An 18,993-nucleotide genomic window follows, 5' to 3' on the forward strand; every position below is an offset into this window, starting at 1 on the left:
TGGATAGATGGTTCAGCAGTTAAGAACCCTTGATAGGCAGTTCACAACCAACTGTAACTCCTCCATGAGATCTGACTTCCACCCATACACATAAATAAAAAAAGATTAAAGATAACGATAATCAGCTATATCTTGAAGGTAAATCCTAGTACTAGGGAGGTTGAAGCAGAAAGATCTTGAGTGAAGGCCAACTTAGACTCTATGGGCATGGGTCACAAGGCCTGGCTATACTGCTTAGAAGAAGGGGAAAGAAACTCAACAATGGGAAAGTGAGCGTAAAAGGGAGTTGTTTAAGGGATTTGAGTTGTTGTGTTTGGGGATGGGGAGAGTAGGATAGAAGATTCTCTAAGATGTCTAACAACGTGAGAGTGGTTCAGGTAGCACCAGGGCAAATCAGTTTGACCCTTTCTCAGGAAGCTGGAAATCGAGGTACTTCAAGATCCACCTAATTCGCTCTTGGGTGCATACCCAAAGAACTCTAAATCTTACAACAGAGATACTTTTTTGTTGTTGTTTTTTCGAGGCAGGGTTTCTCTGTATAGCCCTAACTGTCCTGGAACTCACTCTGTAGACCAGGCTGGCCTCCAACTCAGAAATCCACCTGCCTCTGCCTCCCAAGTGCTGGGATTAAAGGCATGTATCACCATTGCCTGCCTCTGAGATACTTGCTTATCTATTTTCATTTATTGACAGAATTGGAAATAGCCTAGATAGCCATCGACTGATGAATGGATACTGAAAATGTGGTCCATTTACGCAGGCCAATATGATCCAACTATTTAGAAAGAAGAGATTTTGACATGGCAGGTGAATAGATACAGCTAAGAAAAAAAAACCATCCTGTATGAGGTACCCAAGCCCCAAAAGACAAAGAGCGTGGGTTTATTTGTCAATGTTACCTTTTAAGCTAACTTATGTGTACTACGGTCTTAATAAGCAGAGGCTAGGTATTGTGGTAGTTTGAATAAAAATGGCACCCGTAGGCCCATAGGGAGTGGCGCTATGAGGAGGAATGGTTTTGTTAGAGTGGCTGTGGCTTTGTAGGAGGAGGTGTGTCACTGTCTCTCCTGATGCCCGTGGATCAAGATGTAGAATTCTCAGCTACCTGTGCAGCGCCATGTCTGCCTTGATGTCATCATGCTTTTTGATATGATGATAATGGACTAAACCTCTGAAACTCTAAGCCAGTTCCAATTAAATATTTTGTGAGAGTTGCCCAGGGTGGGGGGGTGGGGGCACTGGAGAGAAGGCTCAGCCATTAAGAGCATTGGCTGCTCTTCCAGAGGTCCTGAGTTCAAATCCCATCAACCACATGGTAGATCACAACCATCTGTAATGGGTTAATATGTAATGGTGGGCAGCTACAGTGTAATCATATATATAAATTAAGTCTTTTTTTTTTCCTTTTTGATTTTTTGAGACAGGGTTTCTCTGTATAATCCTGGCTGACCTGGAACTCACTCTGTAGACCAGGCTGGCCTCGAACTCAGAAATCCACCTGCCTCTGCCTCCCGAGTGCTGGGATTAAAGGCGTGCGCCACCATGCCCGGCTTAAGTCCTTTTTTTTTTTTTTTTTTTTTTTTTTTTTTAAAGCAGCTTGTGTTTAAAAGTATAAGGAGGGTTGGTTGGGACTGAGAAGTCAGGAGAATAGAGAATTAAACAAAAAAGAAGTTGCTGTGGTCATGGTGTCTCTTTTATAGCAATTGAAACCCAAACTAAGACAGGTACTTAGACAGGGAAATAGAATATACTGTTATGGAGAGCCAAAGGGGAAACTAGGAGGATTAAATGGATCAAGGAAGGAAGGAAGGAAGGAAGGTAAAGGAGGAAATATGGGGAGGGACAGCTAACACTAAAGGACATTTAAAACCATATGGAAACCTACTATAGAGGCTCCCTAAGACATGTACATATACAAAAGGAATCTAAATGGAGTCACCAAATAGGGAAGACAATGTCCCAACTAAACCTTATGACACCAACTAAAATCTCCACTATCACACCAAATGTCATCTTATTTTGCACACCTTTGGCATGAAGAAGAGGAGGAGAAAGTAATTATAGTAGCAGTAGTAATAGTAGTAGAAAACAAAAGACTTGCAAAAGATGGCTTCTTTTGAAGGAAAAAGAGCTCAAGAAACGAGCAAGGAACACAAGAATAAAGACAGGGCTGGGCATGGTGCCGCACGCCTTTAATCCCAGCACTTGGGAGGCAGAGGCAGGCGAATTTCTGAGTTTGAAGCCAGCCTGGTCTACAAAGGCCCAGGGCTACACAGAGAAACCCTGTCTCGAAAAACAAACAAACAAACAAAACAAAACAAATTTAAAAAAGAATAAAGACAGGGTGAAGGGATGCAAAAAAAAAAAAAAAAAAACAGGAAGATTCTGCAATTACTAGCCACAGTGATTGTGCACACTTTCCACACAGGATTCAGTTTCAAAAACAGGAACAGGTGTCCTTCTGCCTTTAACCCCAGCCAGAACTTGGGAGGCAGAAGCAGAAAGATCTCTGTGATGTGAGTTTGAGGGCAGCCTGGTCTACAAAGCTACTTCCAGGACAGCCGGGGGTATACAAAGATTCTAAACCAAGGAAGAATATTAATTCATTGTTTTGCTAACTAGAAGGGTCCCAGAGCTTTGGCTGTGTTGCAGTTGACGACTTTTCTACCATTTGATTCCTGTCCCACGGCCCTTGGAAAGACTCTCCATCTGTTACAGAAACCACAGTGCCCTGGGAATGTGGCCCGGGGGTCCTGAATCTTCGATCTGGATGTTGTTAATCCTCTCCCTTCTCATTTATTTTAGCCCTGGTGTCTTCTCTCTGTCCTTCCCCCACACTCCGTACCCCAGCGTTTCTTGTTTATATCAAACCTCTTTGCCTCTGAGGTTTCCTCCCTCTGTCAGCAAGCTGAGTTGATGCCCTTGATAGTTCCCATCAGAGACCTTTCCCGACCGAGGCCTCATCTAACTAGTCCTTCTTACTCTCAATCACAGCCCTTTATTTTCCCGAGCGTGCTTATCAAAACGTCTGATTCTTTCACCTATGGAATATTTTCTCTTGTGACAACAAACAAACAAACAACCCTCAATATTATCCTCCAATGAGAGAAATGCTCTACGCAGAGGGGACAGGAGGCCGAAGAGTGACAAAAGCACAGGAAAGTCCACGACCTGCAATTCCCCTGCACAGTGAGTCACTCTGGGCGCTTCAACGATCAGTCTGTCAATGTTTCAAGGATGGAACCAATCAGCCCCGTTCCGCTGGGAATTCCGGCTTTCTCTCTCTTGGCGCTGCTGTTTTTCTTTCTCGGTTTTCTAGCTCGGTTCGGTCCAACCCTGAGCATCCAAGAACCCCTAGAGCTTCCAAAAACGATCCCCGGTGGAGTGCGACTGCTCGGCGGTAATTCCGGACGACACCACCGTGGACATAGAGCCTAAGCTCCGCCCCGGTGGGACTCCGGCGCTCCGGGGCTCGGGTCTTTTAAGACCCGCCCCCTCAACTTTCCGAAGGGGCGGGGCCCCGCGCACAGCTGTCACCCCGGAGCTGCCACCCGACTGGCTTTCACTTGTGTTCTGCAGTTCAATAACAGCCCTCCTCCCGGAACTTCCTGGGGTGGCGACCAATCACAGAGCTCTTCCTGTCCGGACCATTATCATCCGGCTGCCAATCGGCGCGCCTCCGCCAACGCCCCTTAAAGGCGCCGCCGCTGACCGGGGAGCCCGGCGGACGACTCGCGGTTCCGGCCCCCACCCTCAGTATGGAGGCCGCCCAGGGGCGGCTCGGGCCGGAGCCGGAGCTTTCGGTCGGAGCTGAGCACCAGGCCGCGACTTTCAGCGGCAGGCCGTCCCGAACGCCCTCGAAGCCGCCCTCAGTCCGGACGCTGTCCGGGGAGGAAGAGGCTGAGAGCGTTGGGGTCTCGAGCCGTCATCCCCGAGCGTCCCCAAAGACTTGGAGCGGCAGCATCGCCCATGGGCCGGAGCTGGACACTTGGGAGGACAAGCCGAGCTCCCGGGCGACGCCGTCAGGGGCCCGGGGACGCCGGGGGGTGCCAGGTTCCGAGCACGCCCCGCCCCCGTCCTCCTGGTACCCGGAGCCGGAGCCCAGCGAGGATCAGCCCTCCGCTCTGAGGGTCTGCCGTCGAGGGAGCCCCGGAGGCGTCGAGATGAATGTGGAGCTGCCGCAGCAAGAGGGTGACGACGACGACGACGAGGACGAAGAGGCGGCGGCGGGTAGGGCTGGCCGCTCCTTCCCCAGCCGCCTTCAGGACAGCCGCAGCCTGGACGGGCTGAGTGGGGCGTGCGGTGGAGGGGGGTCTTCATCCAGTGGCGAGACCGGCGCGGGCGGAGGACGTCGCGCCACTATCTCCAGCCCCCTAGAGCTGGAGGGCACGGTGAGCCGCCACGGCGACCTTACTCACTTTGTGGCCAACAACCTACAACTCAAGATCCGACTGAGTGGCGCCCCACCACCCGTTCCCCCTGCCTCTGTGCGGCCCTGCCTAACGCCCGCACCCACCCCCACCATCCCTCCCATCGACCCGGACGTGCTGAGGGATCTGGAGCGGCTGAGTCGCGAGCTGGGCGGCCGGGTAGACCGTCTGCTTCGCGGGCTGGGTGGTGCGGTGCAAGAGCTGACAGCGTTGAGTGTGGGCTGTATCCAGACCTACCGCGACGCGGTGGACTCCTTAGGTGAAGCCGTGGACATGAGCATTAAGGGCATGTACACCTTACTTGCGCGCTGCGAGGAGCTGGAACGGGCTTTGCAACCGGTTCAGGGGCTGGCACGCCAAGTCCGAGATATCCGACGCACGCTGGAGGTGTTGGAGGCCCTATGCAAGTGACCAGGAGCATAGAGGAGAGACCATGCGTAACCTGGCCAGACCAGGGTCCAGTAGGACCCTCAGGATTCTTCAAAGAGCCCTGGTGGAAACTGCTTGCTGAGGGGATGCCTGTACGTTAGAGGTTCTTCCACAAGCGTTTAGGAGGCCTGTGCCCATTCTAAGCCTATGGAGTGTGAATGGGGAAGTTGTGAGGATTCTCCTGGTGAAAAGGGATGTAGCTCTGCTTTTATTCAGTTGGCCATCTATAGCTACCCTGTTCTTCCTGACCCTTCTCCCTAAGCTAGAACACCGTCCATGGGAATACAGGCCCTTAGATCTCTGCTGGAGGGTGGGGCAGACACGAATGTGTGATCAGAGAGACCTCAGCCCCGCTGCGGCTATCCGGATCCCAATGGTCACACACCTCAAGTGCCAGGGGCTTTAGGAACTTGAGCGGTTCTTGCCCACACACCATGCGAGGGTGAGGGCGCAACATCTGCATAACCTCCCGCTTCTTTCCTCTGGTCCCCTAAAATGCCACGGGGTGGAGGAGCACATTTCATGATGGAGGGAGAGCGGTGGGGGGCACGGGGGAGTGTCTCACTGCTCTCAGGGTTCCGGTCGAATTGTTACTGGTTTTGAAGCCCACCTGTTGTGGAGTATTCTAATTAATTTTGGCTTTCTGAGTTTTTGTGGAATTAAAGTGCTGCTGCTGCTAAGGCTGAGCCTGTTTTTTTGTGTGGGGTCGAAGGGGTTGAAGAAGCCAAAGGAATGGGAATGAAGGCCCCTGTGGCTCCAGAGCTCCCGGGAGTGGGAACTGGGAGTGTGGGGGAGGAAGTCTTAAGTTAGATGGAGGAGATGCGTCAGAGCTGAGGGAGATCATAAAGGGCCCGAAGAGCCACTAAAGCAGAAACACGAGCAAGGGTCTTGAGGGGAAAGGGCTTCTCTGCTCCCGATGGATAGATAGACACTGGGCAGATTGGTTGTCTTGGTTATAGAGGAAATATAGAGAAATATAAACTCTTGACAGCTCTATCCTGTGCTGATCAGAGTTCTGTATAATGATTTTAGACAATCGTGTCCCAATGACAAAGGCTGTCTTCTTACAATTTACATAGTATGTTCGTTCAGGAACTATATGTTATAATCATAAAATATCCCACACTCCAAGACATTCCCACATTTTTACAGCATTCCAGTATATTTGTTTAGTTCGAACTGTTTCAGTATTAGAAAGACAGCTGTATGAAGTTTTCTTAAATGTCTCCTTTTCAGAAAACGATTAAAGCTGGCAAAGCCACCTTAAGAGGTGAACATTGGTGCTCACTTAGGCAGCTAATATACTTAGAGGTGAACATTAGAAATAAAATCAAACTGGGAGAATTTCATATTTTTATCTCATAATAGCTTAGGGGAAAGTAATATTGAACAATTGCTTTTGTTTAAAAAGATAAGCACACTGGCCCGTACGGGGATCGAACCCGCGACCTTGGCGTTATTAGCACCACGCTCTAACCAACTGAGCTAACCGGCCAGAGACGAGAGAGTGGGAGCTCTAAAGTCATGTAAATAAATTGCTGTACCAACTCTGGCTTAGAAAATGCATTTTATAAAACGGAAAAATAAGTTATCCAAACTAGTCAAATGAAGTACTCAAGTAAGCAATCAAGCAGAAACTCTGATAAAGCCCAAAAGATGAGATTTTTGGCATTTGATTGCTGGTCGGAGCGTAAATATGATGATATTCAAGGCTGGATATGTTCTAGTCTAGTAGTCACAAGACTCCAGGGGCTGAGCAGTAACTGGATGGACGTGACATGACTGACGTTCAGGTTTCGAGCAGAGTCATTACTTTTCTATTTTCCGTAAAATAAGAAACCACAAAGGCACCGCTGGGATTCGAACCCAGGATCTCCTGTTTACTAGACAGGCGCTTTAACCAACTAAGCCACGGCGCCTACGTGACGTTGCAAGGCCTTCACTACTTGGCCAGGTCAATTCCAGGGCACATGAAGAACCATGTGGATAATTTTTGGCAGTGCTGGAAAAAGACTAACGAACAAGCAAAGAACAGGGTGGGAGAAATTATAGGGTTGTCTGACTTAGATCACGAAATTACAATGATGGCATAAAGCCTTGTTTCTAAGGTACAAAACTGAATGTAGACCTTATAAGCTACAGACGACGAGGATGGGATTCGAACCCACGCGTGCAGAGCACAATGGATTAGCAGTCCATCGCCTTAACCACTCGGCCACCTCGTCCACACGACTCGAGTGCAGTTTGGCTTCTCTGAGACCTCAACTCTCACTCCTGACGAGTAGGCTTTGCATTTGTAAACAATTGTATTCATAACTGCAGAACGAACTAGCAGAACAATAGTGGATCTACCTCTCGGCAGCTGAGAACACTGAACGCTCCAATTGCGGTTGGCTGGTCTTGAGAGTCCTGCTCTCTGCCCAGAATTACCTTGACTATCCGCAAGAAAATACTCGCGAGATATACTAACCAGGAGGCATCAAGATTTGTCTCCTGAGCTTTCCCATTCTTGTTTTTTTAAGAGTTGTTTCTTCTTTGATCATTGGGACAAAAATAAAAGAAGCTAAAGAAAAGTAAGAAAAAAAAAAAAAAGAGCTGACCCCGACGTGATTTGAACACGCAACCTTCTGATCTGGAGTCAGACGCGCTACCGTTGCGCCACGAGGCCGGCCGGCCACGGCTGTGAACAGGGCACCTCATGACTATTGCAGGGAGCCACCCCACCCACCCACTTGTCCCTAGTGATTTTGGGGCTCTCTGGAAACCCAAAGAATGGAGCGTCTCCCCTAGAAGGAAGACCCACAGACTGAACTGTTCAGAGCGAGCAGCTTTACACCTCTTGCTCCATGGCCTCCCCACCCTGTCCCTGGAACGGACGGGCCTGGGGAGCTGGAAAAGAAACGGGAGGGAGAAGAAAGTGAAGAATGAGTCCCCCTTTTCAGTTTGGCCTGATGTGGCGCGTGCAGAGGGCCGGGGAAAAAGAAGGAGAGGAAGGGGAGAGGAGTATCTGGGTCCGAAATTGTGAGCAAGGTTCAGGAGCCGTCAGGCTCTGTTGAGAGCCGGGGCGAGGGAACGTGTGCAGCCAAAGGGGAGAAGACTCGCCCCTGACGACAGACTGATGGAGTAGGGAGACCAACCAACTGGTGTCCTTCTGGATCCAGTTAAGACCAAACTTTAACAGTCTGATCGCGGAGCACGGCCACTGCTTGTCCTTGTGCTCTCCTGCCACTTGACCTCACAAGACTCCGGGGACAGAGTGGGGAGGCCATTGGAGCAAGAGGTGTAAAGCTGCTTGCTCCGAACAGTTCAGTTTTTGTATACAGTGTCGCACAATGCCCAAGTTGTTGCCATTGGTCTTGGATTCCTTTGGCTTCAGCCTTCCCAGAGCTAAAACTAACTTTAAAGTTCTGGTTGCTTTCTGATTTTTGAGACAGGATACCATATACTATTACTCTATAGCTCTGGTTGGCATGAACTCCCTATGTAGGGATGGCCTTAATTTTCAGCAATCCTCCTGCCTCAGCCTCAAATGGCTGGGAAGACAAGCACGTGCCTCCAGTTTATTTTTCTTTTATTTCTCCCTCCCTCCTGTGCTCTATCCTCCTTCTCCTCCCCCATCCCCTTTCCTTCCCTTCTTCTGGTCTAGGAGTGAACTAGCGGCCTCTTTCATGCTAAGCCAGTGAGCTCTGTCCCTAGCACCTGCTGGATCATTTTCAAATGTCTAAACTCACTACGTCTAAACCCCAAATGTCTGTGTGCGTGAACTATGGTGTTGCTTGTAGGTCTTTCGATTTTTTTTTTTTTTTTTTTTTGCCTGTTTGACCCTCACATACCACTCAGGACTCAATTCCCAACAGCCTTCATTCCACGAGCAGTGCCTTTCTCCCATCTAGCCCACAATGGCACAATATTCCCTGTGTTGTTTTGAGGGGGGTCTCCCACTGTGGCCCACTGGCCTAGGACTCAATCCCGCTGCCTCACGCTCTCAGGTGCTGACACTGTTTCTTGTTAAATTGCCCTGGCTAGCGTTGAATCTGTTCTGCAGTCCAAGCAGGCCTTGGATTTGCATTCTCTTGCACTCTACCCTTGGAGCTGGGATTCTAGGCCTGGGCCATTAGGCCCTGCTAGAAATGCTACATTTTAGTTGTCTGAGACTAGCCTGGACCCTCTGTCAAATGGGGAGGGAGCAGGGAAGGGAGAGAGGGAGGGAGGGAGGGAGAGAGGGAGGGAGGGAGGGAGGGAGGGAGGGAGAACACTGAGTGTAGTAGCTTACCTGCACCAGAAGTATTTGAGAAGTGGAGGCAGAATGGGGAGTTTACAGGCTAAGGATTTGTCTCAAAAAATATCTAGAGATAATAAAATATTTTCTTGGGAAGCAGCACAGCTCTTTTCCCTATGGAAACCATAGGACGATAACACTTTGTCCCATAAAAAAGGATCGCTTAGATTTTACTGATAAATTGGTTTTGTTTAGGAAGAAACAACCCTTGGTTCATGCTCTTTATTTTTTATTTTATTTTTTTTGGTTTTGTTGTTGTTGTTGTTTCAAGACAGGGTTTCTCTGTGTAGCCCTGACTGTCCTGGAACTCACTCTGTAGACCAGGCTGGCCTTGAACTCAGAAATCTGCCTGTCTTGGCCCATGCTCTTAATCCCAGCACTCAGGAGACAGATGCAGGGATTCTGTGAGCTGGAGGCCAGCCCGAGATATATATGTATATGTATGTGTATGTATATATATTTTTTCCAGGCCTGCCCCTGCCAAGGGCCATATTGTAAGACCCTGTCTTAAAATAGCACAAAAACAACCTTTTATTTTCCATCACAATAATAGTGAGTGAAGAATAAAGACCTGGGTGTGGTGGCAAGGTTTGTAATGCCTGCACTAGGGGAAGGTGAGGGAGAATAATCTCAAATTCAAGGACAACCTGGGTTACTTAGTGAGACGATGTCTGGAAAAAAACAAAACCAGAACCTAAAAAAACCCCAAACTCCGGTGGTGGTGGTGGTGATGGTGGTGGTGGTGGTGGTTGCGGTATACCAGTACTATGGTCAAGATTACTTCAGGGCTAGCCTTGGCTATACTTCAAGCTTCAGGCCAGGTTGCTTGTTTTTGATGGAGGAGTAAGTTAAAAACTAATAAAATGATTCATGTGCAATAAAAGGGGGGCACAGAGATCTCTAGGCAGCGCAGTCTTGTAAACTTTGCTTTTGAAATCATGTACATGTTTAATATCATTAAAAGATGAAATTGAAAGAGTTACGATGGCAGCCGGGAAGCACGCACTTGACTCAGACCACGTGCCAGTTTGCAGGCAGCTCCGCGATGGGCTGGCAGCTCAGGCCTGAGCTCTGCGGGCAGTCCCACGTGAACTGCCAGCTCTGCCTACCATGTGGGTGCTCCGCGACACCGCGGAGCCTGGAGGAAGAAGAGGAGGTACAGCAGCGTCTGCTGTGGGTCACTGCCACTGGAGCAATAGAGGACAAGCAAAGCAGGCGAAAGCATAAAGACAACCTAGATCACACACACACACACACACACACACACACACACAAGCACACACACACACACACACGCACACAAGCACACACACGCACGCACGCACGGCACAGGAAGGTTCTGACCAGGTAGATGCCACCCCTGGGTTCCAGGAGGTCTGGATGCTCCCCGCAGGCAGGCTCCCACATATAGGGGAAAGCACTGTTATCTGATCGGCGGGAAGGGCAGGTCGTTAGTGGTGGCACAGCAGTCTCTGCACTTGTCGCTTGCAGCGGCCTCCACTGTGATGCCAGGCTGCTCTAGGACAGGCTGCCAAAGTGAATCCATTCCTAGCAACGGATCTGGGGATCAACCCACTAAACCCAGGGTGAAGCTGGTGCCCGACATGTGTCGCCAACACACCGCCAGCATGCGTTGAATGGAATGCCTGTACCCAAACTCCACAAGTAACTGTCTGAGGAAACAATTCCCCAGGCCCTGGCAGTGCCCCACATTCAGTGATGTAGACTCTTTTGTTCCCTCCTAACAGAGGCAATTTGAACTCTCAGATAATATTTGGGGTGACTTTTCTTGATTTCTGTTTTTATAATCCTAGACTTATCTCCCTCCCTCCCTCTTCTTTCTAGGAGAAGCCAATTGAAGAACACCGGGCTCCTGTAGTGCCACCTACGGCCACAGGGTGGCACTGAAACTCAGAAACAGCTTTTCTAGGGCAGGCTTCTGAGAACCAAGGTCGTGGAAAAAGTGAGGACAGTTGTACAAAGCTCACTTCGTCTCATTACCGTATAACATGAAGTGTGACTACCTAGTTTCTACCATCGAGTAGGCCCCTTAGGCTGGAAGCCTACTATAATCAGAAAAACCCAAACATCCAGACGCTAGAACCTGGATCCCACAGCCAGGCCCAGACCTTTTTCCTCTAAATTTCTCTCATAGAGAGGCGTCAGGGCACATTCCAGAGATCCCAGAACTTGAGAGGCTGAGACAGGAAAACTACCAAGAGTAGGCCATTCTACAGCACACAGTGAACTTCAGGCTAGACAGAGCTACAGTGTGAGACCCTGTCTTTAAAAAAAAAAAAATTCAGTATTTCTTGATCTCTTAATTGTCTTACTCCAATCCACCTGCTCGATTCCATCCTGACTCAAGCCCCAATCTATCACATGTTTCTTTCACATCTTCCTCATTCATCTTCTACTTAAAATGTTTTCCATGTTGCAGAGAACACAAATCTGACTATGCCTCTGGTCATATCTGTAGAAGCTGAGAAAGCTAAGCTCTCATCCACTTCTCCAACATCGGTCTGATCTCTCCTCCTGCTTCCTTAAGCTTCAGAGTCCCTGGCTTCCTTTCTGTCTGGCAAACACACACAGCTTATCTAGCCCTGGCTCCTCCCTTGTCTGGAACGCTGTTTCCACAGATCTCCCCGCAGGGCTGACTCCTGCTCTTGGATCTTTGGAAATCCTCCAACGCATGTCCGCATGTCCTAGCCTTTCCTCACCCTTAGTTTATGATACAGCTTCTTCTGCCTGGAGATAGTTGCCAGCTACACCCTCACCCAACACAGCTTCAAAAATCACAGGCAGGGAGAAGACACTGTTCCGTGCTTTCATCTTGTCTGTGCCCTAAGTGAGTTGGTACATTTTATAGCATCCTAACTTCTGTGATGGAGAATACAAAAAACTCACCTCTCATTAGAAAACAAAGAAGAAGAAGAAGAAGAAGAAGAAGAAGAAGAAGAAGAAGGAGAAGAAGAAGAAGAAGAAGAAGAAGAAGAAGAAGAAGAAGAAGAAGTAGTAGTAGTAAATAAATGTAGTTATAAGTGGTGATGAACACTTTTGACCCCAACACTCTGAAAACAGAGGCAGGAGGGTCTCTGTGAGTTCGGGGGCCAGCCTGATCTACAAATGTGAATTCTAGGAAAGCTGGCAGTACATAGTGAGACACTGTCTCAAAAACAAAACAAAACAAAACAAAACAAAGCAAAAAAAAAAAAACCCAACCAAACAAAAATGGCTATCTTGAGGTACCTTAATTAAAATAATTAACAGTCTTATTTTTAAAGACTTTTTTGAGACAGGATTTCACTGTGTACCCTACAGACCTGTCTGCCTCTGCCTCCTGAGTGCTAGGACTGAAGCTGTGTACCACCATGCCTGGAGATTTATTTTAAATATTGTGTATGTGCATTGAGTGTGAGTCCTTGTGTGTGTTTGTGTGTGTGTATGTGTGTGTTGAGTGTGATTGTGTGTGGTGTGTTAAGTGTGAGTATGAGTGTATGTGTGAGTGTGTGTGCATGTGTGTGTTGAGTGTGTGTGTGTGTGTGTGTGTGTGTGTAGTTTCCAGAAGAGGGCACTGGATCTGGAGATACAAGAAGTTGTAAGCAGCACCATACGAGTGCTGGGAACTGAATTTAACAAGAGTATTCTGTGCTCTTTCTTTCAACAGAGGGTTTCTGTGTAGCCTTGGCTGTCCTGCTTTGTAGACCAGGCTGGCCTTGAACTCACAGAGATCTGTCTGCCTCTGCCTCCTGAGTGCTAGGATTAACACCTGGTGCAAGGATTAATCACTAAGCCATTTCTACATTTTTTTTTGTAGAGACATTTTAGTTTTTTCCTTTTATTGAGCTGACTATATAACCTAGCATGACCTTGAATTTCTAAACCTCTTTCCCCCACCTCCCAAATGCTGGGACTATAGGTGTTTCCCCCTATCCAGCTTAAGACTCAATTTTATATGAAAAAGTTATAGTTTCACCATATAGGAGCTTGAGTGGAGCTCAGTAGTAAAGTAATCATTTAGCGTGGTCCATACCCTGTGTTTGATCCCCAGTGCAGCCCACAGGCAGAAGCTTCAATAAGTAGGAGCTGAATATATAAGGACATTCAATGCTATAGATTATTCTTTGTGTTTTAGAATGCCATTCTCTGCGTTGATAATACTATAGGGTCTCAGAAGGGAAGATGGGAGGATGGCTCAGTGGAGGGTGCTTACCTACCTATATGTAAGAGGCCTGGAGCTTATCTCCAATACTGAAAAAAAAAATCAGGAAATTACATGATTACAATGCTGTTGTTTAAGTTACAAACCCTATACAAAACTTGCCAAGCATCTCACCTCAGTCTTTTATAATAAAAGGGGGCGAGGGGGGGGCAATTCTTTTGCCTGGTTTGGGATCTCAGGTTCAGTTAGACACCCCCCTACCCCCCGTTCATTTAGAAGACCTCCAGTCTGTCTTTCATGACCTTTAACTGGCTTAGGAAAGGGAACCCCATGTATTACTTTAGGGAGACAGAATCATTTCTTCTTCTTCTTCTTCTTCTTCTTCTTCTTCTTCCTCCTCCTCCTCCTCCTCCTCCTCCTCCACCTCCTTCCTCTCTCTCTCTGCCAATTCCTTGAAACAAAAATTTAAGAAGTATCTATTTTCAAAGCTTCCCTTTGATATTATTCTAGTATTATCTTTTAATTTAAAAAAATTATAGCACGCATTACCTCGCTGGGTTTTGTTCTTGTTTTGGCTGTTATCAATCTCCCCACCTAGAATATAACCTGGAGGGACTTTATCGAGGTACTCTCAGATTTGGGGCACAGTGCCTGGCATCTGGGAGACATCAAATATTTGTTGAATAGATGAAATCCCTCTGGTCCTGAGCCTTGTCTTTTGGGCTGGTTTAGAGGCACAAAGAAAAAGGAATGGAGGGACCAGAGAGTGCAAGTGGGATGGGAGGTCCATTGACATGGGACTTGATTGTGAACTGGAAAGTGCTGAGAACTTTCCGATTCTCCGATCTGCAGGGATTTCATCCGAAGCCCCAAATCGGTCACATCACCCTAAGAAGAGGTTCTTGGTCTGTAACTGAGCAATGTCCGGGGCCTAACAACTCAGAGCAAGAGTGAAATCGGTGGTGGGTCAGCGTCCCAGCCTAGGCTAAGCGCAAGCAGTTCCAGTCCCCCGCTCCATTCTTCACCCTTTCAGATCCCCTCGGTTCCCGAGGCAGTCACCTCACCCACATCCAATTTTAACCATCCCAAGGCTGCTCATTTCTGCACTCGGCAAATCTCTCATGACACGGAGACAAGTTATTTAGGAAGAAATTAGAGTCATTCTTCGGCAAAGTTTTGCTCTAGGGCGGAAGGGGGAGTCCTCTGACAACCAGGGGCTAGGGGACTTAGCCTGACCCTGGGACAAGCTCGGTGCATCAGCCTCTCCTCGTTCGTCCCCTCGACTCCTAGCGCCCAAGGCAGTGAGTGGGAAGCACAGGAGAAGGGAGGATTTGGTGGTTCTGGCTGCATCCTCTTGGGTCCATCAACGGCTCACGTACCGCGCCTATAGACGTTGGTAGAGGGAGCAGCACTATCGCGAGACTTCCGAAAGCAGCAGCGTGGCGCTTGCGGACGCAGTTACCATGGCAGCCGGGCGGCGCCCGAGCGCGCGGGAAGGACACTTAAGTAGAGAGGTCTGGCCTGCTTGCTCAGGGAGACTTGATGAGTGACCCACCCCAGACTTCCAACCTCAAAACCCACGGCCTCCACTCGAGGCCCCCGAGGCCATGGGTCGGATCTCCGGGCTCGTGCCCTCTCGGTTCCTGACGCTCTTGGCTCATCTGGTGGTTGTCATCACGTTGTTCTGGTCCCGGGTAAGACGCGGACAGGGCGCGCGTGCGCGTGCCCTCCTGGCCCTCCCATTCTCATCTTGGAGTGGACCCAGCTCAGCTCAGTCCACTCACACAGGGTCCGTTCGTTGCTCCGTTCCCCGGCCCCTTCCCAACTTGTCCCCGCAGCCCCATTCCTCTTTTGACATTTCTTTCTTTCTGCCCGGCTCGCCAGGAAAGCAACATCCAGGCTTGCCTGCCTCTCAAATTCACCCCGGAGGAATACGAAAAGCAGGACAACCAGTGAGCTCTTGGGGCGGGGTGAGAGTGCAGGGGTCTTCAACAGAATCCAGAAACCTTGGTCCAAGCCCTTTTCTCTCTGCAGGCTGGTAGCCGCGCTCTGTCTCACCCTGGGCCTCTTTGCAGTGGAGCTGGCTGGCTTCCTCTCAGGAGTCTCCATGTTCAATAGCACCCAGAGCCTCCTCTGTATCCTTTTTATTTGGCCATCGTCCTCAGGTGACTCATCCCAGTTACCACTCTTTCCACCTCTGTAGGCCTTTGGGGCACAAGTGTCTGCTCTACATGGTAAACCGAATCTCTCTCTAGGTGAGAGGTTTTAGACACTGTTGGGGAATTAATAGACTTCAAACATTCGTTAAATCCGGATGTGAGCCAGGTTCTGGCGATCCCTGGATGGGAGTAAAATCATTTTATCCCGTTTGAAGAGGTGGCAGACAAACATCTGTAAATCAGTGTGATTAAACAGTATGCTTGTAGGTGTGTGTAAAATACAAAGCACTATGGGAACTCAGAAGGGACCAAGAAAATAGAGCCCAGGTGTGGTTCTGCAAGCCTTTAATCCTAGTGCACGGGAGGCAGGGGCAGGTGAATTTTTTGGGTTTTTTTAAATCTTATTTTACTTATATATTTAGGTTATCTAAGACAGGGTTTCTCTATGTAGACCTAGGCTGTCCTGGAACTCAGTAGACCAGGCTGGCCTCGAACTCCGAAATCCACCTGCCTCTGCCTCCCAAGTGCTGGATTAAAGGCATGCACCACCACTGCCTGGCTTGTTTTGTTTTGTTTGTTTGTTTGTGTTTTTAAAAAGGTAGCTCTTTACTCTTGAATTGTGGACAAGGAAGACCAGGGCACTGGAGAAATCCCCAGTGTATCAGATCTGTAGGTATTCTTGTGTGGCCTAGGGCATATATGACATTAACCTTCCCAGAAGTGTACAGAGTGTACAGGGAGAGGTCCTATCAAAGCAAACTCAGCTCTGGTCTCTTACACATAACTGTCCATAAATTCAGAAGGCATTGGCTGCCAACTCTGGCGCTTGTCTTAAGGGAAGGGTACAAGCTGAACCCAAGTCCAGGTACCAACGGGGCCCATCACGAACCGATTACTTTCCTTGACCCCCTCTGTATTGTTAAGCCATTGCAGCCCACTGTAGCGCGTCTGTGGCCCTGTCTTTCTTCGTATTCGAGCGATGGGAATGTACCACGTACTGGTACATTTTTACCTTCTGCAGGTGCCCTAGCACCCAATATTTTGGAATGGGGGGGGGTGGTGGAAAATCGATCCCAAATCTGAAGGTTTCCCCCACCTAGACCTTTCCTGCACATGTGAAATTGGTAGAGTTTTGAAGAGTCATACCCACCCTAACCCACCCGCATATAAGGTTTGGAGGTTCAAGTGTTTGGGTTGGAAGGGGCTCTAACTCCCCCCCCTCCCCCGCGGCCCCGTACTTTTCACAGCGCCTTCCCAGCTGTCACTGAAACTGCATTATTCATCGCTGTCTTTGGGCTGAAAAAGAAACCCTTCTGATCACAATCCGGGTGTAGGGACCAAGGCTGGAAAAGTGATGAAGCTTCCTCCCACTGCTGCAAGAAAAAGGCAGAGGCTTCAGTTTTCTCTCGCCCAAGTCCCTTGCTCCTCCCAACTGCGGCTAAGCAGAGGATGGCAGTGTTGGAATAAGATCTCTCAAATCTTGGATTATAATTTTATTAGAGTTTTGTAATAAAATTTATTTTATAACAAGAGCAAGGCGTATACTATTTTTCAGAAGACCATTGGATGGGCCAAGAGGCTGGTATAAATAAAGGCTTTTATCTTGTGGTTAGGGCTAGAAGTAATGCTTCTATTTGGGTTTTTACGCTAGAAGCTAGGCGGAAGTGAGTGGGCGGGGATATGCAAATAACTATCTCACATAGCGCTTCTAATTTGCCGCGTGTGAGGGGAGCATTCTGGGATGGTTTTGTTTCTCCCTTTTTGTGCCGAATGGAGAATAAAATACTTCAAACGACTTGCAAATAGATATTATTCTTGCGTTGCAAGAACTGTAAGTCACTGGGCTCGTGCTAAAGTGACGTATTCTCACCCTTCCTTTAATAGGAAATGTCTCTACTTATTTAGCAATGGGCTCCCTCTGCCTTTTATCGTCAGGAGGTTAATCCTTACCTGTTCCTCCTTTCGGAGGGCAGTAGAAAATGATGATTGGAGCTTGCATGATCTGCTGATTAGCATTTCCATGCAATCAGGACCTGACAACATCCTGGTTGCTCCTATCTGATTCCCTGGCGATCACACTTTTCCAATGTGCTGATTGGTAGACCTTTACAGCCAGACTGTGTGCTGTTTATAATTTGTCCTAAACTGGCCAGTCATAGTTTTAAGGTCTTCACTTCTATGGTAAACAATGCCATCAAGGTGGCTGTTGGTTGTTTGCCCAGCTCCTGGAAAGCACCCATGGCCACTCCTTATGCTTGCCAGGAGGTGCTTTCTGATAATTCCTTAACTATTACCTAAAGCATCTCTTGTCTTCTTCCCCACATTCAATTTAATGATCTCCTTACCATAGGCAAAGCCCTGTTAACAGTACTGAGAAAATAGATGTGATATGACCTATACTCAGCTTTGGCATACAGAGACAAAAAAGTTTTACAGTACTCCCAGACTTATTTAATCCTGTAAACTGTGGTACATGCTTAAAAAAAATAAGTTTCAGAGTCACCAAAATGTTACATATGTCTCAGCTATTGCTGAGAAACTTAAGTACAGCTCTGGGAGAAGCCCACACCCACACCCTTGCATTTGTCTTACTGAACTTGGAAAACATTTCTTTTTCCAGGAGCCTTACTGACAGGTTGCCAAACCGAACTCTTACTTAAATTAAACAGTGTGAACTTGCAATTAAGTAGGTTATATTTACACTGAAGATACAGCTAGCTCACTGGTAAGTGCATACTTGCTATGCCTTGAGGCCCTGAGTGAAATCCTCAGTGTCACAAACTTAAAGCAGCCAGGAATGGTGATCATGCCCACAATACCAGCACTCAGTAGACAGAAGCAGGCGGGCCACAACTTCAAGGCCAGCCTGGTCTACGAAGTGCGTTTCCAGCCAGCCAGGGCTGAGTAGTAAGTACCCTTTCGCCAACAAAACAATAGGAATTACTGCCCCTTGTAGGGATGGACAAGTTGGCCCAGCTCTTGAGCAATGCTGTGAAGAGGGTGGAGCAGCTCGGGATGGAGGCTGAGCACAGCCTGAGAAGTTCCCCAAGCAGCTGCAGGCTTGAAACAGTTCTGTCTGCTGAATGCTTAGCATCACCCTCTGTTACCTGGATTGTGAAGTACAGGCCCCTTTGACCCCAGAAAGTCTGCTCCTTTTTGTAGGCAAATCTCTCAAAACACCTCCCCACCCCCACCCCCAGAGACAGGGTGGTTTCTTTGTGTAGCCCTGGCTGTCCTGGAACTCACTCTGTATGTAGACCAGGCTGGCCTTGAACTCAGTAATCCCCCTGCCTCTGCCTCCCAAGTCCTGGGATTAATGGCGTTCACCACCACCAGCTGTCTCAAAATACCTTTACGAAGCAGTGAATGTAAGAGAGCTGAATGTGAAGCCCATACAAACTTCCTTACAGCACAGCCTCCTGGTTGTCAGTCTGGCACACCTCCCTCTGACATTTCATGGGTTTCTGTTTCACAAGGTTATGTGCACACTGGCTCTAGGGTTTTACATACACATACATGCTCCCTTCAGCAGCA

The 18,993-nt window shown here is 48.4% G+C and overlaps 2 protein-coding genes and 5 non-coding genes across 8 annotated transcripts; 3 read left to right on the plus strand and 4 right to left on the minus strand.

Moving 5' to 3' along the window:
* The first annotated feature begins 3,735 nt into the window (after window positions 1–3,735).
* On the plus strand, window positions 3,736–5,537 carry Borcs6 (BLOC-1 related complex subunit 6). Its single transcript, NM_028005.3, has one exon. The coding sequence runs from the start codon at window positions 3,759–3,761 to the stop codon at window positions 4,839–4,841; it is 1,083 nt and encodes a 360-aa protein (NP_082281.2). The 5' UTR covers window positions 3,736–3,758; the 3' UTR covers window positions 4,842–5,537.
* A 743-nt stretch (window positions 5,538–6,280) lies between these two features.
* n-TIaat4 lies at window positions 6,281–6,354 on the minus strand. Its single transcript has one exon. It is a non-coding gene; the product is annotated as a tRNA-Ile (tRNA).
* A 350-nt stretch (window positions 6,355–6,704) lies between these two features.
* Window positions 6,705–6,778, minus strand: n-TTagt7. Its single transcript has one exon. It is a non-coding gene; the product is annotated as a tRNA-Thr (tRNA).
* Window positions 6,779–7,002: 224 nt separating this feature from the next.
* Window positions 7,003–7,084, minus strand: n-TSgct3. Its single transcript has one exon. It is a non-coding gene; the product is annotated as a tRNA-Ser (tRNA).
* A 371-nt stretch (window positions 7,085–7,455) lies between these two features.
* Window positions 7,456–7,527, minus strand: n-TWcca6. The gene has a single exon. It is a non-coding gene; the product is annotated as a tRNA-Trp (tRNA).
* Window positions 7,528–14,769: 7,242 nt separating this feature from the next.
* Tmem107 (transmembrane protein 107) lies at window positions 14,770–17,254 on the plus strand. 2 transcript variants are annotated; one of them, NM_025838.2, is made up of 5 exons: window positions 14,770–14,994; window positions 15,185–15,252; window positions 15,335–15,435; window positions 16,384–16,480; window positions 16,707–17,254. In NM_025838.2, the coding sequence occupies exons 1-5, from the start codon at window positions 14,908–14,910 to the stop codon at window positions 16,774–16,776; spliced, it is 423 nt and encodes a 140-aa protein (NP_080114.1). In that variant the 5' UTR covers window positions 14,770–14,907; the 3' UTR covers window positions 16,777–17,254. The 2 variants fall into 2 exon arrangements, with proteins under 2 accessions (NP_080114.1, NP_082612.2); NM_028336.3 differs by having other exon boundaries at window positions 16,384–17,254.
* A 132-nt stretch (window positions 17,255–17,386) lies between these two features.
* Window positions 17,387–17,523, plus strand: Snord118 (small nucleolar RNA, C/D box 118). The gene has a single exon (NR_028566.3). It is a non-coding gene; the product is annotated as a small nucleolar RNA, C/D box 118 (small nucleolar RNA).
* Window positions 17,524–18,993: the final 1,470 nt, after the last annotated feature.

Source organism: Mus musculus, chromosome 11, assembly GCF_000001635.26.
Source record: "Mus musculus strain C57BL/6J chromosome 11, GRCm38.p6 C57BL/6J".
NCBI lineage: Eukaryota > Metazoa > Chordata > Mammalia > Rodentia > Muridae > Mus > Mus musculus.

What these genes read in the sequence shown, in the direction of transcription:
- Borcs6 (NM_028005.3), top strand. Translation starts at nt 3,759, where the DNA reads ATGGAGGCCGCCCAGGGGCGGCTCGGGCCGGAGCCGGAGCTTTCGGTC.
- Tmem107 (NM_028336.3), top strand. Translation starts at nt 14,908, where the DNA reads ATGGGTCGGATCTCCGGGCTCGTGCCCTCTCGGTTCCTGACGCTCTTG. An exon ending in TCACGTTGTTCTGGTCCCGG is followed by an intron (nt 14,995 to 15,184) that starts GTAAGACGCGGA and finishes CCGGCTCGCCAG; the next exon opens with GAAAGCAACATCCAGGCTTG. An exon ending in TACGAAAAGCAGGACAACCA is followed by an intron (nt 15,253 to 15,334) that starts GTGAGCTCTTGG and finishes TTCTCTCTGCAG; the next exon opens with GCTGGTAGCCGCGCTCTGTC.